General features: G+C 40.6%; 1 protein-coding gene across 1 annotated transcript; it reads right to left on the bottom strand.

Moving 5' to 3' along the window:
• Positions 1-17,776: 17,776 nt before the first annotated feature.
• On the bottom strand, positions 17,777-19,889 carry LOC306661272 (S-phase kinase-associated protein 1-like). Its single transcript, XM_079140126.1, has one exon. The coding sequence runs from the start codon at positions 18,524-18,526 to the stop codon at positions 18,038-18,040; it is 489 nt and encodes a 162-aa protein (XP_078996252.1). The 5' UTR covers positions 18,527-19,889; the 3' UTR covers positions 17,777-18,037.
• Positions 19,890-21,233: the final 1,344 nt, after the last annotated feature.

The raw sequence follows: 21,233 nt of genomic DNA, 5'->3' as shown, positions 1-21,233 counted from the left end.
TTATGGCTGAGTAATATTCCATTGTATATATATACCACAGTTTCTTTATCCATTCATCAATTGAAGGACATCTAGGTTGGTTCCACAGTCTGGCTATTGTGAATTGAGCAGCTATGAACATTGATGTGGCTGTATCTCTGTAGTATGCTGATTTTAAGTCCTTTGGGTATAGGCCAAGGAGTGGGATAGCTGGGTCAAATGGTGGTTCCATTCCAAGTTTTCTAAGGAATCTCCACACTGCTTTCCAGAGTGGCTGCAGTAATTTGCAGCCCCACCAGCAATGTATGAGTGTACCTTTCTCCCCACATCCTCGCCAACACCTGTTGTTGCTTGAATTCTTGATAATCGCCATTCTAATTGGGGTGAGATGGAATCTTAGGGTGGTCTTGATTTGCATTTCTCTTATTACTAGAGATGGTGAACATTTTTCCATATGTTTGTTGATTGCTTGAAGATCTTCTTCTGTGAAGTGTCTATTCATTTCCTTAGCCCATTTGTCGACTGGATTATTTGTATTCTTAGAGTAGAGTTTTTTGAGTTCTTTATACATTCTGGAGATTAGCGCTCTATCTGAAGTATGATTGGCAAAGATATTCTCCCACTCTGTAGGCTCTTTCTTCACATTGCTGATAGTTTCCTTTGCTGAGAGAAAGCTTTTTAGTTTGAATCTATCCCAGTTATTGATTCTTGCTTTTATTTGTTGTGCTATGGGAGTCCTGTTAAGGAAGTCTGGTCCTAGACCAACAAGGTGAAGATTTGGACCTACTTTTTCTTCCATAATCTGCAGGGTCTCTGGTCTGATTCCGAGGTCCTTAATCCATTTTGAGTTTAGTTTCGTGCATGGTGAGAGATATGGGTTTAGTTTCATTCTGTTGCATATGGATTTCCAATTCTCCCAGCACCATTTGTTGAAGAGGCTATCTTTTCTCCATTGCATATTTTGGCACCTTTGTCTAGTATGAGAAAGTTGTATTTATTTGGGTTTGTGTCCGTGTCCTCTATTCTGTACCATTGATCTACCTTTCTATTTTGGTACCAATACCATGCCGTTTTTGTTACTATTGCTTTGTAGTAGAGTTGAAGATCTGGTATTGCAATACCCCCTGTTTCACTCTTCCTGCTAAGGATTGCTTTAGCTATTCTGGGTTTCTTATTCTTCCAGATGAATTTCATAATTGCTTGCTCTATTTCTGTAAAGTACGTCATTGGGATTTTAATTGGAATTGCATTGAATTTGTATAACACTTTAGGTAGTATGGCCATTTTGACAATATTAATTCTTCCTATCCAAGAACATGGAAGATCTTTCCATCTTCTAAGGTGTTCTTTAATTTCTTTCTTTAGTGTTCTGTAGTTCTCATTGTAGAGGTCTTTCACCTCTTTTGTGAGATTGATTCCCAAGTATTTTATTTTTTTCGAGGCTATTGTGAATGGGATAGTTTTCCTAATTTCTCTTTCTGAAGATTCATCACTTATGTATAAAAATGCGTTGGATTTATGAGCATTGATCTTGTAACCTGCTACTTTACTGAATTCACTTATGAGTTCTAAGAGTTTTCTGGTGGAATTTCCAGGTTCCTCTAAATATATAATCATGTCATCAGCGAACAGGGATAGTTTGAGTTCTTCTTTTCCAATTCGTATCCCTTTAATTTCTTTGGTTTGTCTAATTGCTCTGGCCAGAGTCTCAAGAATGATGTTGAATAGAAGTGGTGAAAGAGGGCATCCCTGCCTTGTTCCAGGTTTAGGGAGTGCTTTCAGTTTTTCACCATTTAGAATGATATTAGCCATGGGCGTAGCATAAATGGCCTTTACAATGTTAAGGAATGTTCCCACTATCCCTATTTTTTCTAGTGTTTTGAGCATGAAGGGGTGCTGTATTTTATCAAATGCTTTTTCTGCATCTATTGAAATAATCATGTGATTCTTGACTTTAAGTCTATTGATATGGTGAATGACATTTATTGATTTCCGGATGTTGAACCAACCTTGCATCCCTGGGATGAAACCCACTTGATCATGGTGCACTATCTTTTTAATGTTTTTGTATGAGATTTGCTAAAATTTTGTTGAGAATTTTTGCGTCGATATTCATTAAGGATATTGGAAATTTTCTTTCCTTGATGAGTCTCTGTCTGGTTTAGGTATCAGGGTGATATTGGCTTCATAGAATGAGTTTGGGAGGGTTCCCTCCTCTTCTATTTTATGGAATATTTTGAGAAGTATTGGAATGAGCTCTTCTTTAAAGGTTTTGTAGAACTCGGCTGAGAACCCATCTGGTCCTGGACTTTTCTTTGTTGGTAGGCTTTTGATGACTTCTTCTATTTCAGTACTTGAAATTGGTCTATTTAAATTGTGTATGTCCTCCTCGTTCAGTTTAGGCAATTCGTATGTCTCTAGAAACCTGTTGATGTCTTCGAAATTTTCTATTTTGTTGGAGTATAGATTTTCAAAATAGCTTCTAATTATGTTTTGTATTTCAATCGTGTCTGTTGTGATATTTCCTTGTTCATTCCGAATTTTAGTGATTTGGGTTTTCTCTCATCTTCTCTTTGTTAGTGTGGCTAAAGGTTTATCAATTTTGTTTATTTTTCGAAGAACCAACTATTTATTTTGTCAATTTTTTGTATTGTTTCTTTTGTTTCAATTTCATTGATTTCAGCTCTGAGTTTAACTATTTCCTGTCGTCTACTACTTTTGGTGCTGGTCTGTTCTTCTTTTTCTAGGGCTTTGAGCTGTAGTGTTAGGTCATTTATTTGTTGAGTTGTACTTCTTTTATTGAATGCGCTCCATGAAATAAATTTCCAAGTACTGCTTTCATAGTGTCCCAGAGATTTTGATATGATGTTTCTTTGTTCTCATTTACCTCTAAGAATTTTTTAATTTCCTTCCTAATATCTTCTGTTATCCATTCATCATATAATAGCATATTGTTTAATCTCCAGATGTTGGAATAGTTTCTGTGTTTTACTCTTTCATTTATTTCTAACTTCAATCCATTATGATCTGATAGAATACAAGGCAGTTTCTCTATCTTCTTGTATTTGCTAACATTAGCTTTGTGGCATAATATATGGTCTATTTTAGAAAAGGATCCATGTGCTGCTGAGAAGAAAGTGTATTCGCTCTTGGTTGGATGGTATATTCTATAAATGTCCGTTAAGTCTAAATTATTGATTGTGTTATTGAGATCTATGGTTTCTTTGTTCAATTTTTGTCTGGAAGATCTATCCAGTGGTGAGAGAGGCGTGTTAAAATCACCTAGTATTATTGTGTTATGGTCTATTTGGTTTATGAAATCGAGAAGGATTTGTTTGACATACGTGGATGAGCCACTGTTTGGGGCATAGATGTTTATGATTGTTATTTCTTGCTGATTTATGCCTCCCTTAAGCAGTATGAAATGACCTTCTTTATCCCTTCTGACTAACTTTGGCTTGAAGTCCACATTATCAGAAATAAGGATGGATACTCCAGCTTTTTTGCTGAGTCCATGTGCATGGTATGTTTTTCCCCATCCTTTCACCTTTAGTCTATGGGTATCTTTTTCTATGAGGTGAGTCTCTTGTAGGCAACATATTGTTGGATCTTTCTTTTTAATCCAATCTGCCAGTCTATGTCTTTTGATTGATGAATTCAGGCCATTAACATTCAGGGTTATTATTGAGATATGATTTGGTTTCCCGGTCATATGGTTCATTTTTAAATTTTATTTATTTATTTATTTGACACAACTTGTTTCCTCCTTTATTTGACAATTCCTTTAGGATAATTCCTCCCTTTGCTGATTTGCTTCTTTGTTTTTCATCTCTTCCTCATGGAATATTTTGCTGAGAATGTTCTGTAATGCTGGCTTTCTTTTTGTAAATTCTTTTAGCTTTTGTTTATCATGGAAGGATTTTATTTCATCGTCAAATTTGAAGGTAAGTTTTGCTGGGTATAAGATTCTTGGTTGGCATCCATTTTCTTTCAGGGCTTGAAAAATGTTGTTCCAGGCCCTTCTAGCTTTTAGGGTCTGGATTGAAAAATATGCTGATATCTGTATTGGTTTCCCCCTGAATGTAATTTGGTTCTTTTCTCTCACAGCCTTTAAAATTCTGTCTTTATTTTGTATGTTAGGTATTTTCATTATAATGTGCCTTGGTGTGGGTCTGTTGTAATTTTGTGTATTTGGAGTCCTATAAGCCTCTTGAACTTGATTTTCCATTTCATTCTTCAGATTTGGGAAATTTTCTGATATTATTTCATTGAATAGATTGTTCATTCCTTTGGTTTGTTTCTCTAGGCCTTCCTCAATCCCAATAATTCTTAAATTTGGCCTCTTCATGATATCCCATAGTTCTTGTAGATTCTGTTCATGATTTCTTACCATCTTCTCTGTTTGTTCAACTTTGTTTTCAAGGTTAAATATTTTGTCTTCAATGTCTGAGGTTCTGTCTTCCAGGTGTTCTATCTTACTGGATATGCTTTCTATGGAGTTCTTAATTTGGTTTATTGTTCCTTCATTTCAAGGATTTCTGTTTGGTTTTTTTTTCAGTATCTCTAACTCTTTATTGAAATGATCTTTTGCTTCCTGTATTTGCTCTTTGAACTGTTGATTGGTGCGATCATTCAATGCCTGCATTTGCTCTTTCATCTCATCATTCAGTGCGTGCATTTGCTCTTTCATCTCATCGTTTGCTTCTCTGATCATTTTAATTATGTACATTCTGAACTCCTTTTCTGTCATTTCTTCTGCCATGCTCTCATTGGGTTTTATTGATGTAACATCTAGATTTGTTTGTGGCATTTTCTTTCCTTGTTTTCTCATATTATTCAGGTATCAGTGGACCGCTGAGATATTGCAGATTTCCTCTATTGACTTACAGTGTCCTTGAAGATTTCTATATATATCCCCTCTTAGCCTTCAGTAGGCTGAATTCTTGGAGGAAGTTGATAATGTGGTGCGCCACAAAGAAGCTGCTTCTCTAGGAGTGGTGGCCTTCAGGTGGGGTATAATCCCTGCTAGTGGGCAGAGGTGCCTCCACTTGTTGACCAATGGTCATCTAAAGGGGAACTAGGCTGCAGGCTGAGGCAAATCCTGTTGGGCCTGTGTCTGTAGTTTTACCGTCCTTGTGGGGAAACCTCACCCAGCAGGGAAGACTCACCCAGTGGGGAGGTCTCGCTGGTCAGTTCCCCTCCTAGAGGTTCCCCTCAATTTACAGCTACCGCCTGCGCTGGGCTGCCTTCCTCTGTAAAGTTCCCAGGGGCCCGGCCCTACCTCCTGGGCCTGGGAGCCTCACCCTTCGCAAATGAATCTCCTTAGGCTGCCCCTCCTCAGAGAATCTGCCTGCAGGCCTGGAACCTTCGCTCCGCCCTAAGCGTGTCTCTGTGCGGCTCTTCCACCCAGAAGCCTCCTAGATCCTGGGACCCTGTTCTGCACCTAATCGTCTGGCTATGCGGCCCCTCCTCTGAGCAGCCACCTGGGGCCCCGTACAATCTCTCTGAGTCCCAGAGACCCACCGCTCGCCTCTTCCTCCAGACAGCCGCCCAGTATTCCGGTGCGGTCACTAGGAGTCCGAGCAACTCACTGTGTGCCTCCTCCTCCCACCAACCGCCCGTAGCCCTGGCCAATCACTCCGAGTCAAAGTGACCCTCCCTGTTCCTCCTCCTCCTCCAGGTAACCCCCCAGGTGTTCAGGAGCGGTCGCTCTGTGTGGCTCTGAATCCACGTGACCCTCTGCACACCTCCTCTGGGCAGCCGCCTGGACCTCTGATGCAGCCACTCGAGACCAAGCAACCCACCACGCTTCTCCTCCAGGCAGCCCCCCTGTGTTCAGGAGCGGTCACTTTAAGTCCAAACAACTCACCACTCGCCTTCTCCTCTGAGCAGCTGCCTGGAGCTCTAATGCAGTCACTGCAAGTCCAAATGACCTGCTGCGCTCCTCCTCCTCCTCCTCCTCCTACTCCTCCGGGCAGGCCCCGGTGTTCGGAAGTGGTCTGAGTCCAAACAGCTCGCCGCGCCGCTTCTCCTCTGGCAACCACCTGTAGCTCTGGTGCAGTCACTTCTAATCCAAGCGGCCGCGCTCCTCCTCCTCCTACTCCTCTGGGCAGGTTCCGGTGTTCAGAAGTTGTCTGAGTCCAAACAGCTCACCACGCCGCTTCTCCTCTGGCAACCGCCTGTAGCTCTGGTGTAGTCACTCCGAATCCAAGCGGCCACACTCCTCCTCCTCGTCCTCAGGGCAGGAGTGTTCAGAAGTGGTTGCTCTGAGTCCAAACAGCTCCCCTCGCCGCTCCTCCCCTGGGCAGCCGCCGGAGCCCCAGTGGTTGCTCTGAGTCCCAGCGCTGTGCTGAGCGGCCTCCTCTCCGATGCTCCCAGTTGTCCAAGTTCACTGCTCCAGCGGGGATAGGGGCATCTCGCTGGCAGCTCTACTTCACAAAGTTCCCTGCGTTCCGGGACTACCGCCCCATCCGGGACGCTTCCCCAATGGGAGAGAGTCACCCGGCTGCTTTGAGTTGGTCCCAAGTCTCTCAATATCTCCTCTTTTGACTCCTGAGTCCTGGAGCAACATGAAATGCAGCCACCCTCTAGGCCGCCATCTTGAAACCCCTCTCTTCATTATTAAAAGTAGATGTTATTGCTTTAGCCGTGACCAGAACCTGAGATTGTAATTTCAACACATCCAAAGAAGCATTATGAAAAGGATCAGGTCCCACTAGGTGATTATGTACATTTTGCCCTTGGATCTCAGTATCATTATATGGAACTTTAGTAACACAAAATTGGGTAATGTTATAATGGCACTGAAATCTCTGAGCCCATCCAAATTTTGTTCTCCTAGCCATATTATAGAATCTTTTAATTGTTAATTTTGCTCAAAATTTCCTGATCAATATGTACTTGAGTTTGCCATGTCTCAGTAAAATTCTTTTGGAATTGTTGATGGTAAGGAGTAGTTGATGTAATGCCACCACTGCAGTAGATGCAGAGGTGATGATTCCTGCCAAGACGATGATGCCAACTATCAGCCACCAGAGAAGGTGTTTGGCAAGGTGTTTCTGGTGTCACAGCAGTTCCTGCATGATTGATACTAAAGGGGTCACCTGCCATTACTGTTTTAATTTTACAGGGAGCCAGGTGACTCTTGGTCCTTTGAGAATCATAACAGTTTGTTTTGGACTTTGACATATAATTCAGTTGACATATTGTTGCATACAGTTTTCACACTTAACATGATATATATTTTGTGGGGTGTTATATTGTACTTGAATGGGTTCAGACAATAAAACTTAGTGTTCAATACACATGCAGTGAGATAGAATTCCTTATGAAAGGAAATATTTATATAGGTAACATTTTAAAACTTATTATGATAATCATTGTTCCGAATCCAAAATGACTCCTGAGTCAGGCCCACCCTCCATAATCCAGGTGGTCCTAGAGCTGTTTAATCCTGTCCTTATCAGTCTCGATTGGTTTACATAGAAACAGCATTTTTCCTCAACCACTTTTGCAGGACAACAGATGCCAGTGAGTCCAATTGATTTTGCAAAGTCAGTACTGAATCAACAACCTGTTGGATGTTTTAATAACCTGTTTTGATAAAAAATTTTTTACTTTGTCCTATTTAGTTATACATGACAGCAGAATGCATTTCTATTGAGAGTGGTGATGAAGGATGGGAGAGCAGTTACTGAGATCAGGGGTCTCTGATGCCCTCATGGCTGTGGCATGCCCAGGAATGTTTCTGTGTAAGGGTACAGGATGCCTAGCCACTGTAGCAATGCCCTGCATGAGGAGGCTGGGTGCAAGAGTCCTATCAATTCTAAACTTAAAAAAATTTTTTTTTAATTTTTCTATTTTTTACAAACTGAATTTTGATTCATTGTACACAAATGGGGTACATCGTTTCATTTCTGTGGTTGTGCATTATGTAGATTCATACCATTCGTGTAATCATACATGTACATAGGGTAATGATGTCTGTCTCATTCCACCATTTTTATACCCCCCTCTCATTTGCCTCTACATAATCTAATATTCCTCTATTTTTCTCTCACTCCCCCACCCCCATTATATATCATCACCACTTATCAGGGAAAACATTCAGCCTTTGGTTTTGTGGGATTGGCTTATTTCACTTAGCATGATATTCTCCAATTCCATCCATTTATTTGCAAATGCCATAATATTATTCTTCTTTATGGCTGAATAATATTCCATTGTGTATTTTTTACCAGTTTCTTTATTCATTCATCTGTTGAAGGGCATCTACGTTGGTGCTACTAAAGATTGCTGGTGTAATTCTTTAGACCTGCATCTGCATCTCCACCTGATCCCAGCTTAATCTTTAAGATCTGTGTCTGTGAATCTTTATTTTCCAATCCCCCTTCACCCCTCGCTGGACCCCAGAGTGGACCCCAGAATTTACCCACTGATTGTGATACATTTAAATTCATTGTACACAAATGGAGTACAACTTTTCATTTCTCTGACTGTACATGATGTAGAGTCACACCATTCATGCAGTTATATATAGGGTAATGATGTCCATCTCAGTCCACCATCTTTCCCAACCCCTACCAACTCTCCTCCCCTCATTTCCCTCTGCACAATCCAAAGTTCTTCCAATCTTCCCTTACTACCGCCCCCCATTATGTATCATCATCCACTTATCAGAGAAAACATTTGGCCTTTGGCTTCTTGGGTTTGACTTATCTTGCTTAGCGTATTCTCCAACTACATCCATTTACTTCCAAATGCCATAGTTTTATTCTTCTTTAAGACTAAGTAATATTCCATTGTGTGTGTGTGTGTGTGTGTGTGTGTGTGTGTGTGTGTATATGCCACAGTTTCTTTATCCATTCATCTATTGAAAGACATCTAGGTTGGTTCCACAATTTAGCTCTTGTGAATTGAGCTGCTATAAACATTGATGTGGCTGTATCTCTGTAGTATGCTGATTTTAAGTCCTTTGGTATAGACCAAGGAGTGGGATAGCTGGGTCAAATGGTGCTTCCATTCCAAGTTTTCTAAGGAATCTCCATAGTGCTTTCCAAAGTGGTTGCATCAATTTGCAATTCCACTAGCCATGTATGAGTGTTCCTTTTCCCCCACATCCTCACCAACATTCACTGTTGCTTGCATTCTTGATAATTGCCATTCTAATTGGACAGAGATGAAATCTTAGAGTAGTTTTGATTTGCATTTCTCTAATTACTAGAGATGTTGAACATTTTTTTCATATATTTATTGATCAATAGTATATGTTCTGTGAAGTATCTGCTCAGTTCCTTAGCCCATTTTTTATTGATTGGGTTATTTGTATTTTTTTTTTTTTTGAGTTTTGATTGTTTATTTCTTTCCTTTTTCATATAAATTTTTGGAAGTTTATGTGACAGTTTTTAATAATGGCCGTGCTTAACAGCTGTCTTACAAAATTCCTTGAGTTTTAACAGTTGAGCTGATATGAGCTGCTCCAGTACACCAGCCTCACTCTCCGTTTACCTACCGTCATTCAGGACCAGCTGCTGGGACCAACCTTATTCCTAAGCAGTGCTTCCTGGGTCAGTCGTTTCTCAGGGCAGCACTAACCCTCTCATTATCTGCTCTAATCTTCGTGTTCCAGTTCCTTGGTACTCATGGTTCTTCCTTGTTTTACAGAATATTTCCTACTGATATCAGCACTCTTACAGAGGCTTCTTTTTATTCTGAATGCTACCGACCCTCTGAATGGAAGTACTAGTTTCTTTCTGACTCCCTTTTTAGACAAGGTGGCTCAAGCTGTGTCAGTTCTGCACTGCACAGGGGCACTGTGCAGCAGAGACTGTTGCTGGGGTCATCACAGGCTGTATTGTTTCCGAGTGCTTACCTGTCCCACCACTGCTTGAATCCATGCCTGACGTTGGGGCCTCTTTGACTGTAGCATATGACTCTTACCTTCTTTTTTTTTTTTTATTGTAAACAAATGGGATACATGTTGTTTCTCTGTTTGTACATGGCGTAAAGGCATACCATTTGTGTAATCATAAATTTACATGGAGTAATGTTGTTTGATTCATTGTTATTTTTTCCCTTCCCCCCACCCCTCCCACCCCTCTTTACCCTCTATACAGTAGTTCCTTCCTCCATACTTGTCCCCCTCCCTAACCCTAACTCTAACCCTAACACTAACCCTTCCCTCCCCCCCATTATGTGTCATCCTCCACTTATTAGTGATATCATTCGTCCTTTGGCTTTTTGAGATTGGCTTATCTCACTTAGCATGATATTCTCCAATTTCATCCATTTGCCTGCAAATGCCATAATTTTATCATTCTTTATGGCTGAGTAATATTCCATTGTATATATATACCACAGTTTCTTTATCCACTCATCAATTGAAGGGCATCTAGGTTGGTTCCACAGTCTGGCTATTGTGAATTGAGCAGCTATGAACATTGATGTGGCTGTATCTCTGTAGTATGCAGATTTTAAGTCCTTTGGGTATAGGCCAAGGAGTGGGATAGCTGGGTCAAATGGAGGGTCCATTCCAAGTTTTCTAAGGAATCTCCACACTGCTTTCCAGAGTGGCTGCACTAATTTGCAGCCCCACCAGCAGTGTATGAGTGTACCTTTCTCCCCACATCCTCGCCAACACCTGTTGTTGCTTGAATTCTTGATAATCGCCATTCTAATTGGGGTGAGATGGAATCTTAGGGTGGTTTTGATTTGCATTTCTCTTATTACTAGAGATGTTGAACATTTTTCCATATGTTTGTTGATTGCTTGTAGATCTTCTTCTGTGAAGTGTCTATTCATTTCCTTAGCCCATTTGTCGACTGGATTATTTGAATTCTTGGAGTAGAGTGTTTTGAGTTCTTTATAGATTCTGGAGATTAGTGCTCTATCTGAAGTATGATTGGCAAAGATATTCTCCCACTCTGTAGGCTCTTTCTTCACATTGCTGATAGTTTCCTTTGCTGAGAGAAAGCTTTTTAGTTTGAATCTATCCCAGTGGTTGATTCTAGCTTTTATTTCTTGTGCTATGGGAGTCCTGTTAAGGAAGTCTGGTCCTAGACCAATAAGGTGAAGATTTGGACCTACTTTTTCTTCTATAATCTGCAGGGTCTCTGGTCTGATTCCGAGGTCCTTAATCCATTTTGAGTTTAGTTTCGTGCATGGTGAGAGATATGGGTTTAGTTTCATTCTGTTGCATATGGATTTCCAATTCTCCCAGCACCATTTGTTGAAGAGGCTATCTTTTCTCCATTGCATATTTTTGGCCCCTTTGTCTACTATGAGAAAATTGTATTTATTTGGGTTTGTGTCCGTGTCCTCTATTCTGTACCATTGATCTACCTTTCTATTTTGGTACCAATACCATGCCGTTTTTGTTACTATTGCTTTGTAGTAGAGTTGAAGATCTGGTATTGCAATACCCCCTGTTTCACTCTTCCTGCCAAGGATTGCTTTAGCTATTCTGGGTTTCTTATTCTTCCAGATGAATTTCATAATTGCTTGCTCTATTTCTGTAAAGTACGTCATTGGGATTTTAATTGGAATTGCATTGAATTTGTATAGCACTTTAGGTAGTATGGCCATTTTGACAATATTAATTCTTCCTATTCAAGAACATGGAAGATCTTTCCATCTTCTAAGGTGTACTTTAATTTCTTTCTTTAGTGTTGTATAGTTCTCATTGTAGAGGTCTTTCACCTCTTTTGTGAGATTGATTCCCAAGTATTTTATTTTTTTCCAGGCTATTGTGAATGGGGTAGTTTTCCTAATTTCTCTTTCTGAAGATTCATCACTTATGTATAAAAATGCGTTGGATTTATGGGCATTGATCTTGTAACCTGCTACTTTACTGAATTCACTTATGAGTTCTAAGAGTTTTCTGGTGGAATTTCCAGGTTCCTCTAAATATATAATCATGTCATCAGCGAACAGGGATAGTTTGAGTTCTTCTTTTCCAATTCGTATCCCTTTAATTTCTTTGGTTTGTCTAATTGCTCTGGCCAGAGTCTCAAGAACGATGTTGAATAGAAGTGGTGAAAGAGGGCATCCCTGCCTTGTTCCAGTTTTTAGGGGGAATGCTTTCAGTTTTTCACCATTTAGAATGATATTAGCCATGGGCTTAGCATAAATGGCCTTTACAATGTTAAGGAATGTTCCCACTATCCCTATTTTTTCTAGTGTTTTGAGCATGAAGGGGTGCTGTATTTTATCAAATGCTTTTTCTGCATCTATTGAAATAATCATGTGATTCTTGACTTAAGTCTATTAATATGGTGAATTATGTTTATTGATTTCCTGATGTTGAACCAACTTTGCATCCCTGGGATGAAACCCACTTGATCATGGTGCACTATCTTTTTAATATGTTTTTGTATGCGATTTGCTAAAATTTTGTTGAGAATTTTTGCGTCGATGTTCATTAAGGATATTGGTCTGAAATTTTCTTTCCTTGATGAGTCTCTGTCTGGTTTAGGTATCAGTGTGATATTGGCTTCATAGAATGAGTTTGGGAGGGTTCCCTCCTCTTCTATTTTATGGAATACTTTGAGAAGTATTGGAATGAGCTCTTCTTTAAAGGTTTTGTAGAACTCGGCTGAGAACCCATCTGGTCCTGGACTTTTCTTTGTTGGTAGGCTTTTGATGACTTCTTCTATTTCAGTACTTGAAATTGGTCTATTTAAATTGTTTCTGTCCTCCTCGTTCAGTTTAGGCAATTCATATGTCTCTAGAAACCTGTTGATGTCTTCGAAATTTTCTATTTTGTTGGAGTATAGATTTTCAAAATAGCTTCTAATTATGTTTTGTATTTCAATCCTGTCTGTTGTGATATTTCCTTGTTCATTCCGAATTTTAGTGATTTGGGTTTTCTCTCGTCTTCTCTTTGTTAGTGTGGCTAAAGGTTTATCAATTTTGTTTATTTTTTCGAAGAACCAACTATTTATTTTGTCAATTTTTTGTATTGTTTCTTTTGTTTCAATTTCATTGATTTCAGCTCTGAGTTTAACTATTTCCTGTCTTCTACTACTTTTGGTGCTGTTCTGTTCTTCTTTTTCTAGGGCTTTGAGCTGTAGTGTTAGGTTGTTTATTTGTTGAGTTTTACTTCTTTTATTAAATGCGCTCCATGAAATAAATTTCCCTCTAAGTACTGCTTTCATAGTGTCCCAGAGATTTTGATATGATGTTTCTTTGTTCTCATTTACCTCTAAGAATTTTTTAATTTCCTTCCTAATATCTTCTGTTATCCATTCATCATATAATAGCATATTGTTTAATCTCCAGATGTTGGAATAGTTTCTGTGTTTTACTCTTTCATTTATTTCTAACTTCAATCCATTATGATCTGATAGAATACATGCTAGTGTCTCTATCTTCTTGTATTTGCTAACATTAGCTTTGTGGCATAATATATGGTCTATTTTAGAGAAGGATCCATGTGCTGCTGAGAAGAAAGTGTATTCACTCTTGGTTGGATGGTATATTCTATAAATGTCCGTTAAGTCTAAATTATTGATTGTGTTATTGAGATCTATGGTTTCTTTGTTCAATTTTTGTCTGGAAGATCTGTCCAGTGGTGAGAGCGGCGTGTTAAAATCACCTAGTATTATTGTGTTGTGGTCTATTTGGTTTCTGAAATTGAGAAGGATTTGTTTGACATACATAGATGAGCCACTGTTTGGGGCATAGATGTTTATGATTGTTATATCTTGCTGATTTATGCTTCCCGTAAGCAGTATGAAATGACCTTCTTTATCCCTTCTGACTAACTTTGGCTTGAAGTCCACATTATCGGAAATGAGGATGGATACTCCAGCTTTTTTGCTGAGTCCATGTGCATGGTATGTTTTTCCCCATCCTTTCACCTTTAGTCTATGGGTATCTTTTTCGATGAGGTGAGTCTCTTGCAGGCAACATATTGTTGGATCTTTCTTTTTAATCCAGTCTGCCAGTCTATGTCTTTTGATTGATGAATTCAGGCCATTAACGTTCAGGGTTATTATAGAGAAATGATTTGGTTTCCCGGTCATTTGGTTCATTTTTAAAATTTTGTTTATTTATTTGTTTGACACAACTTGTTTCCTCCTTTATTTGACAATTCCTTTAGGATAATTCCTCCCTTTGCTGATTTGCTTCTTTGTTTTTCATCTCTTCCTCATGGAATATTTTGCTGAGAATGTTCTGTAATGCTGGCTTTCTTTTTGTAAATTCTTTTAGCTTTTGTTTATCATGGAAGGATTTTATTTCATCGTCAAATTTGAAGGTAAGTTTTGCTGGGTATAAGATTCTTGGTTGGCATCCATTTTCTTTCAGGGCTTGAAAAATGTTGTTCCAGGCCCTTCTAGCTTTTAGGGTCTGGATTGAAAAATCTGCTGATATCTGTATTGGTTTCCCCCTGAATGTAATTTGGTTCTTTTCTCTCACAGCCTTTAAAATTCTGTCTTTATTTTGTATGTTAGGTATTTTCATTATAATGTGCCTTGGTGTGGGTCTGTTGTAATTTTGTGTATTTGGAGTCCTATAAGCCTCTTGAACTTGATTTTCCATTTCATTCTTCAGATTTGGGAAATTTTCTGATATTATTTCATTGAATAAATTGTTCATTCCTTTGGCTTGTTTCTCTAGACCTTCCTCAATCCCAATAATTCTTAAATTTGGCCTTTTCATGATATCCCATAGTTCTTGTAGATTCTGTTCATGATTTCTTACCATCTTCTCTGTTTGTTCAACTTTGTTTTCAAGGTTAAATATTTTGTCTTCAATGTCTGAGGTTCTGTCTTCCAGGTGTTCTATCCTATTGGATATGCTTTCTATGGAGTTCTTAATTTGGTTTATTGTTTCCTTCATGTCAAGGATTTCCGTTTGGTTTTTTTTCAATATCTCTAACTCTTTATTGAAATGATCTTTTGCTTCCTGTATTTGCTCTTTTAACTGTCGATTGGTGCGATCATTCAATGCTTGCATTTGCTCTTTCATCTCATCGTTTGCTTCTCTGATCATTTTAATTATGTACATTCTGAACTCCTTTTCTGTCATTTCTTCTGCCATGCTGTCATTGGGTTTTATTGATGTAACATCTAGATTTGTTTGCAGCATTTTCTTTCCTTGTTTTCTCATATTGTTCAGGTATCAGTGGACCGCTGAGGTATTGCAGATTTCCTCTATTGACTTACAATGTCCCTGAAGATTTCTATATATATCCCCCCTTAGCCTTCAGTAGGTTGTAGTCATGGAGGAAGTTGATAATGCGGTGCTCCACAAGGAAGCTGCCTCTCTAGGAGTGGTGGCCTTCAGGTGGGGTATAATCCCTGCTAGTGGGCAGAGGTGCCTCCACTTGTTAACCAATGGTCATCCAAAGGGGACCTAGGCTGCGGGCTGAGGCAAGGCCTGTTTGGGCCTGAGTCTCTGGTTTTACCGTCCTTGTGGGGAAACCTCACCCAGCAGGGAAGACTCACCCGGTGGGGAGGTCTCGCTGGTCAGTTCCCTCCTAGAGGTTCCCCTCAATTTACAGCTACCGCCTGGGCTGGGCTGCCTTCCTCTGCAAAGTTCCCAGGGGCCCGGCCCTACCTCCTGGGCCTGGGAGCCTCACCCTTCGCAGATGAATCTCCTTAGGCTGCCCCTCCTCAGAGAATTTGCCCACAGGCCTGGAACCTTTGCTCCGCCCTAAGCCTGTCTCTGTGCGGCTCTTCCACCCAGAAGCCTCCTAGATCCTGGGACCCTGCTCTGCACCTAATCGCCTGGCTGTGTGGCCCCTCCTCTGAGCAGCCACCTGTGGCCCCGAAAAATCGCTCTGAGTCCCAGAGACCCGCCACAGGCCTCTTCCTCCAGACAGCCGCCCAGTATTCCGGTGCGGTCACTAGGAGTCCAAGAAACTCACTTCGTGCCTCCTCCTCCCACCAACCACCCGTAGCCCGGGGCAATCAATCACTCCGAGTCGAAGTGACCCTCCCCGTTCCTCCTCCTTCTCCAGATAATCCCCTGAGTGTTCAGGAGCAGTCCCTCTGAGTGGCTCTGAATCCACGTGACCCGCTGCACGGGTCCTCTGGGCAACCGCCCGGAGCTCTGGTGCGGCCACTCAAGACCAAGCGTCCCACCACGCTTCTCCTCCAGGCAGTCCCCCTGTGTTCAGGAGCTGTCACTTTAAGACCAAACAACTCACCACTCGCCTTCTCCTCTGAGCAGCCGCCTGGAGCTCTAATGCAGTCACTGCGAGTCCAAACCCGCCGCGCTTCTCCTCCTCCTCCTCCTACTCCTCCGGGCAGGCCCCGGGGTTCAGAAGTGGTCAGAGTCCAAACAGCTCGCCACACAGCCCCTTCTCTGGCAACCGCCTGTAGCTCTGGTGTAGTCACCCGAATCCGAGCGGCCGCGCTCCTCTTCCTCCTCCTCGTCCTCAGGGCAGGCCCCGGGGTTCAGAAGCGTCGTTCTGTGTCCAAACAGCTCGCTGCGCGGATTCTCCTCTGGCAACCGCCTGTAGCACTGGTGCAGTCACTCCGAATCCAAGTGGCCACGCTCCTCCTCCTCCTCCTCAGGGCAGGCCCCGGTGTCCTGAGTCCACACAGCTCTCCTCGCCACTCCTCCCCTGGGCAGCCGCCGGAGCCCCAGTGGTTGCTCCGAGTCCCAGCGCTGTGCCTAGCGGCCTCCTTTACGGCGCTCCCAGCTGTCCGAGTTCACTGCTCCAGTGGGGGGAGGGGCGTCTCGCCGGCAGTTCTACTTCACAAAGTTTCCTGCGTTCCGGGACCACCGTCCCATCCGGGATGCCTCCCCAGGGGGTGAGAGTCACCCGGCTGCTTTGAGTTGGTCCCAAGCTCTCAATATCTCCTCTTTTGAATCCTGAGTCCTGGAGCAACATGAAATGCAGCCACCCTCTAGGCCGCCATCTTGAAACCCCCCTATTTGTATTTTTGATGTTAAGTTTTTTTGAGTTCTTTATACATTCTGGAGATTAGTGCTCTATGTGAAGTGCATGTGGTAAGGATTTTCTCCCACTCTGTAGGCTCTCTCTTCACATTATTGTTTTCTTTGCTGAGAGGAAGCTTTAGTTTGAATCCATCCCATTTATCGAGTCTTGATTTTATTTCCTGTGCTTTGGGAATCTTGTTAAAGAAGTCTGATTCTAAGCCAAAATGATGAAGATTTGGGCCTACTTTTTCTTTTATTTGGTGTCAAAGCAATACTTAGCAAGAAGAGTGAAGCAGGAGGCATCGCAATATCAGACTTTTTTTTTTTTACATAACTTACTTTTTATTGAAAGTATCTTGCACTCATGATGAATGTTTTCTGAGTTTTGCCACATATTTCAATGTTAAAGGTTAAATTACTTTTTACATGCAAGTATATGAATAGCTTCCCCCACATGGGAACACTGATTATAAAAAGATGACATACCACATGAATTGTATCTTTTTTAATTAAAAAGCTATCAAACTGTCTAGTAAATCCACAAACTGGGTAATAACTAAGTCTTTAGGCAACATATTCAAAGCTGAGATAAAAAAAAAAAAAAAACCCAAGTCCTTCAGTCCAATTAAGGGAGCCCAGTCACCTACAGGCTAATCAACCCCAGTGGTACTGATTGTGTCCAGGAGGCTGGAAGGCATCCTAACACTCCCAACTGAAAACATTTACTTCAAGTAGCCTTTTTCCAGTTTCCAACTCATGAATAAAGATAATATTTTGTTAATTCTATTTCAGAAAACTTTTGCAAGTTGTTTTATTTACAGTGCCAACTTTTAAAAGCTCACTAAAGTTAACTGGACAATAAACTATGCAGAAATTGCTTTACCAAAGGAGGGAAAGCCCAAAATGCCACTTTCTACAGAGAACCACAGTTCAGTTTTATTCAGAGTAAAGAAAAAAGAAACTTTCTCTCATACTAGAAGAAATTCAGCCATATGTTTGGAGTCTGTACTCAAACTACACATGCAATAAGGACAATATTATGCTAATGCAATTGATTTGCTGCTGCATTTGTCTACTGTTTGTCTAATATTAACAATTATAAACAGAGCAGTGCAACTAGTATTTGGAACAATCCTTATAGTGTTACAGTGTCAGGTACAACATTTCACTTTTCTTCATACCACTGGTTCTCTTTGTGTACCTGGGCTTCCTCCTCTTCAGTAAAGTCATTTTTGATATTGAAGGTTTTGCAAATTTCCTCAGGAGTTTTTCCCTTGATCATATTGGCAACAGTCTTGCATGTAACATCAAGCAAACCTTTGATGTTCAAATAGTTTGCAGCCAGAATAAGTTCAAAAAGTGTTCCTTGGTCAACTTTCAGGAATTCTTGGTCCCAAACAGGGATATCATCTGTTCGCTTTTCTTTGTTCTCATCATCCTTAGGAAGAGGAGGGTCATCCTTGTGATGTGTGCACCACTGAATGGCCTTTTTAAATATTGCTGCATTAACATTTGGTAAAGGAACTGGGTCATCATCTTCATCATCCATTCCCAAATCTTCCAACATGGTCTTGATTGTCACAGATCGTTTGGCAATTTCTACATCAACTTCAAATATCTCCCCATCAGAACTCTGCAACTTAATTGAAGGCATAGTTTCAGAGGTCTTGGTCTATAGAAGGCTGGCTCTGTTCCTTGGGTCTTGAGGTGAGGCAGAACATCATGGCAGAAGAGTGTGGCAGAGAAGCAGCTCCCATCACCAGGAAGGAGAGAGAGAATATACCAGACTTTTAAACTATACTACAGAGCTATAGTAACAAAAATGGCATGGTATTGGCACCAAAATAGACAGGTAGACCAATGGTACAGAATAGAAGTCACAGAGACAAATCCACATAAATACAGTTATACTAGACAAAAGTGTCAAAAACATACAGTGGAGAAAAGATAGCCTCTTCAACAAATATGCTGGGAAAACTGGACATCCGTATGTAGCAAAATGAAATAATACCTCTATCTTCTGCCCTGCACAAAATTCAACTCAAAATGGATCAAGGACCTAAGAATTAGACCAGAGACTCTGGTAACATTTTATAGTAATGAATTGAGGTTCCCAAACCTGCTGCTCCTGTGCCAATCCCAGCAGATGTTTTTAACCCTCTGCATGAGGAAATAAACTGGAGGGCTTGCCTGTGTCTGGTGTGTGCCATTATCAGGATAGATAAACTTTTGGTTGTTAGGTAAAATGTCAATCTGAGGTGTAAGGAAGACCACGATATAGAGGCCAGTCCAATTTTTGGTAGGCAGGGGTAAATGTGATCCTTGTAAAGGAAAAAAATGTCTCAGAATTTGGGGGGCATCAGGTCTGTGTAACTGACAAAGTGTACATCTTAAGTTCTGTAAGAAGAACCATTGTTTTTCTTTTAAATGACCAGGTATAGCTGTATTTTGGTTATAACTGTTTTTTCTAGGTGTTCAAGACCAAGCTGGTCAAGCTTGTTCCTATCTATTGTCAGTTGTGTTCCCACAGGGGTCACTCTTGGGGAACTTGAAAGCAACCTCTTATTTCTGCTAGTGCCATTTGCCAGGATAGGTCAAAGTCTCACTGACCATGTGGCTTCCCTTGGAAGTGTCATGGATGTCTCCCTTCTCCAATGACCCTCCTCCCTGCAGCATGGGTGCACTAATGGGCTGTCCATTCTCCAGTGGTCTCATTAATCTCCCTAATCAGGAAGTCATGTGGCTCAGAGTTGCCCTTAGAAAGTCTCCTTGTTCCCTAAGTTCAAGCTGACTCAGAAGGCAAGAGCCAAATATTGGTTTTCTTGGCCCGTTTATTCTTAGCCTTAATCTTTAAGCAGGTTTTAAATATCCAGTAAGCCAGTTTCATCAGTCTTAAAGTAAAAGCAATGGGTTTTAATTTTAATGTTTATAACTTTACAGTCATTTACCCCTTTTATCTAATTGGGGTCTGTGTTAGTACTGGAAATTAGCCTTATATCCTGTCTATAGGTGATGGCCCATTATTTTAAATTAATCCAGGTTGTTATGTTGAAAGTTGTACTTCTTGGGGCTGGGGATATAGCTCAGTTGGTAGAGTGCTTGCCTCATAAGCACAAGGCCCTGGGTTCAATCCCCAGCACCACAAAAAAAAAAAAAAAAAAAAAGAAAGAAAGAAAGTTGTACTTCTGTAAGGTACTAACAAATAACAGTTAAAGTTTACAAGGAAAATACAAAGTGAAATTAACAAAAGTAAAAACATATTCAGTTTGTATATAATCTTGAACATTGGCTGAGTTATACATTATATTCCTTGCTTGGGATCATAGTAATCTTTACAACAAAAATCAATCTTTTGAACACAACTTTAAGCTTCAGTCTGGCCTATTTCGGAGCCATTATAACATGCAGTAAGGTAGGAGGCAGAGCCTTATCTCAGGTATGGTGGGACCCTTCACAAAGGATACCATATAACATATCTGAAATATGAATCCAAGAAAGACTAAGATAACTTTTAACTTTCTTTTTGTGGAAAGTGGAAAAAATGTTATGTTTCACACTGTTAACCTTTAAATAGATCAAACTCTCATTGTCTTTTAAGAAATACATTCAAATTTCTACCAGTGTAAAAGGTAACTTAAAATTCAGGTTCAGTTACAGACCATTAAATTGTATAAATATATCCCCAATTAAATTTACTATTTTTATAAGTCTAAAATTACCATCACAGACAACTTTAGTTTGGAGAATACCAGCTTGATAAAAATGTTCTTTTAAGTCTCCTTCTGTAAAGACTTGTATACCTGAGGGAGATCCAAGATGGCACAATAGAGGGGGTCACATTCCTGGCTGCTCCATGGTATGAAACCAAGAAAGACAGGCAGCTTCTCTGCAAGAGGGGTGAACAAAAAGGGGAGGGGGCTTTATTGGAACCTAAAACTGGGCAGTCAAAGCATATCAGGGACACAGGAGGTTGAATATAATAAAATAAGAGAAAAATACCCAGTGACCCAGCTGCTGCCACAGCCAGGCTGGAAGCTGTAGCCAGAGAGTTCCCTCCATGAGCATAGTAGAAAAATAAGGGAATTAAAGGAACCCATATTTTGGGGAGGTCTGAGGTGTGTCTGGGCATGGAGCGTTTAGAGACCAAGGACATTGCTCAACAAACATGAAGGACTCACTGCACAATGTCTGTGTGTGGGAAAAGAAACTGGCATCTCTCTAGACAGTGTGCACAGGACAAAGGAAGGAACCATTTTGTAGCTTTAGCACCAGCAAATGAAGCCAATTTCTGGCAAACCCAAGTTTGGCCCAAAATATATAGGCCCAGTAAACACATGCTGCATGACATAGAGTGTGCTTAA

This window comes from Sciurus vulgaris (genome assembly GCF_902686455.1).
Source record: "Sciurus vulgaris genome assembly, chromosome: 5".
Lineage (NCBI taxonomy): Eukaryota > Metazoa > Chordata > Mammalia > Rodentia > Sciuridae > Sciurus > Sciurus vulgaris.
This window is presented reverse-complemented; position numbering and strand designations above follow the sequence as displayed.

What these genes read in the sequence shown, in the direction of transcription:
- LOC306661272 (XM_079140126.1), bottom strand. Translation starts at nt 18,526, where the DNA reads ATGCCTTCAATTAAGTTGCAGAGTTCTGATGGGGAGATATTTGAAGTT.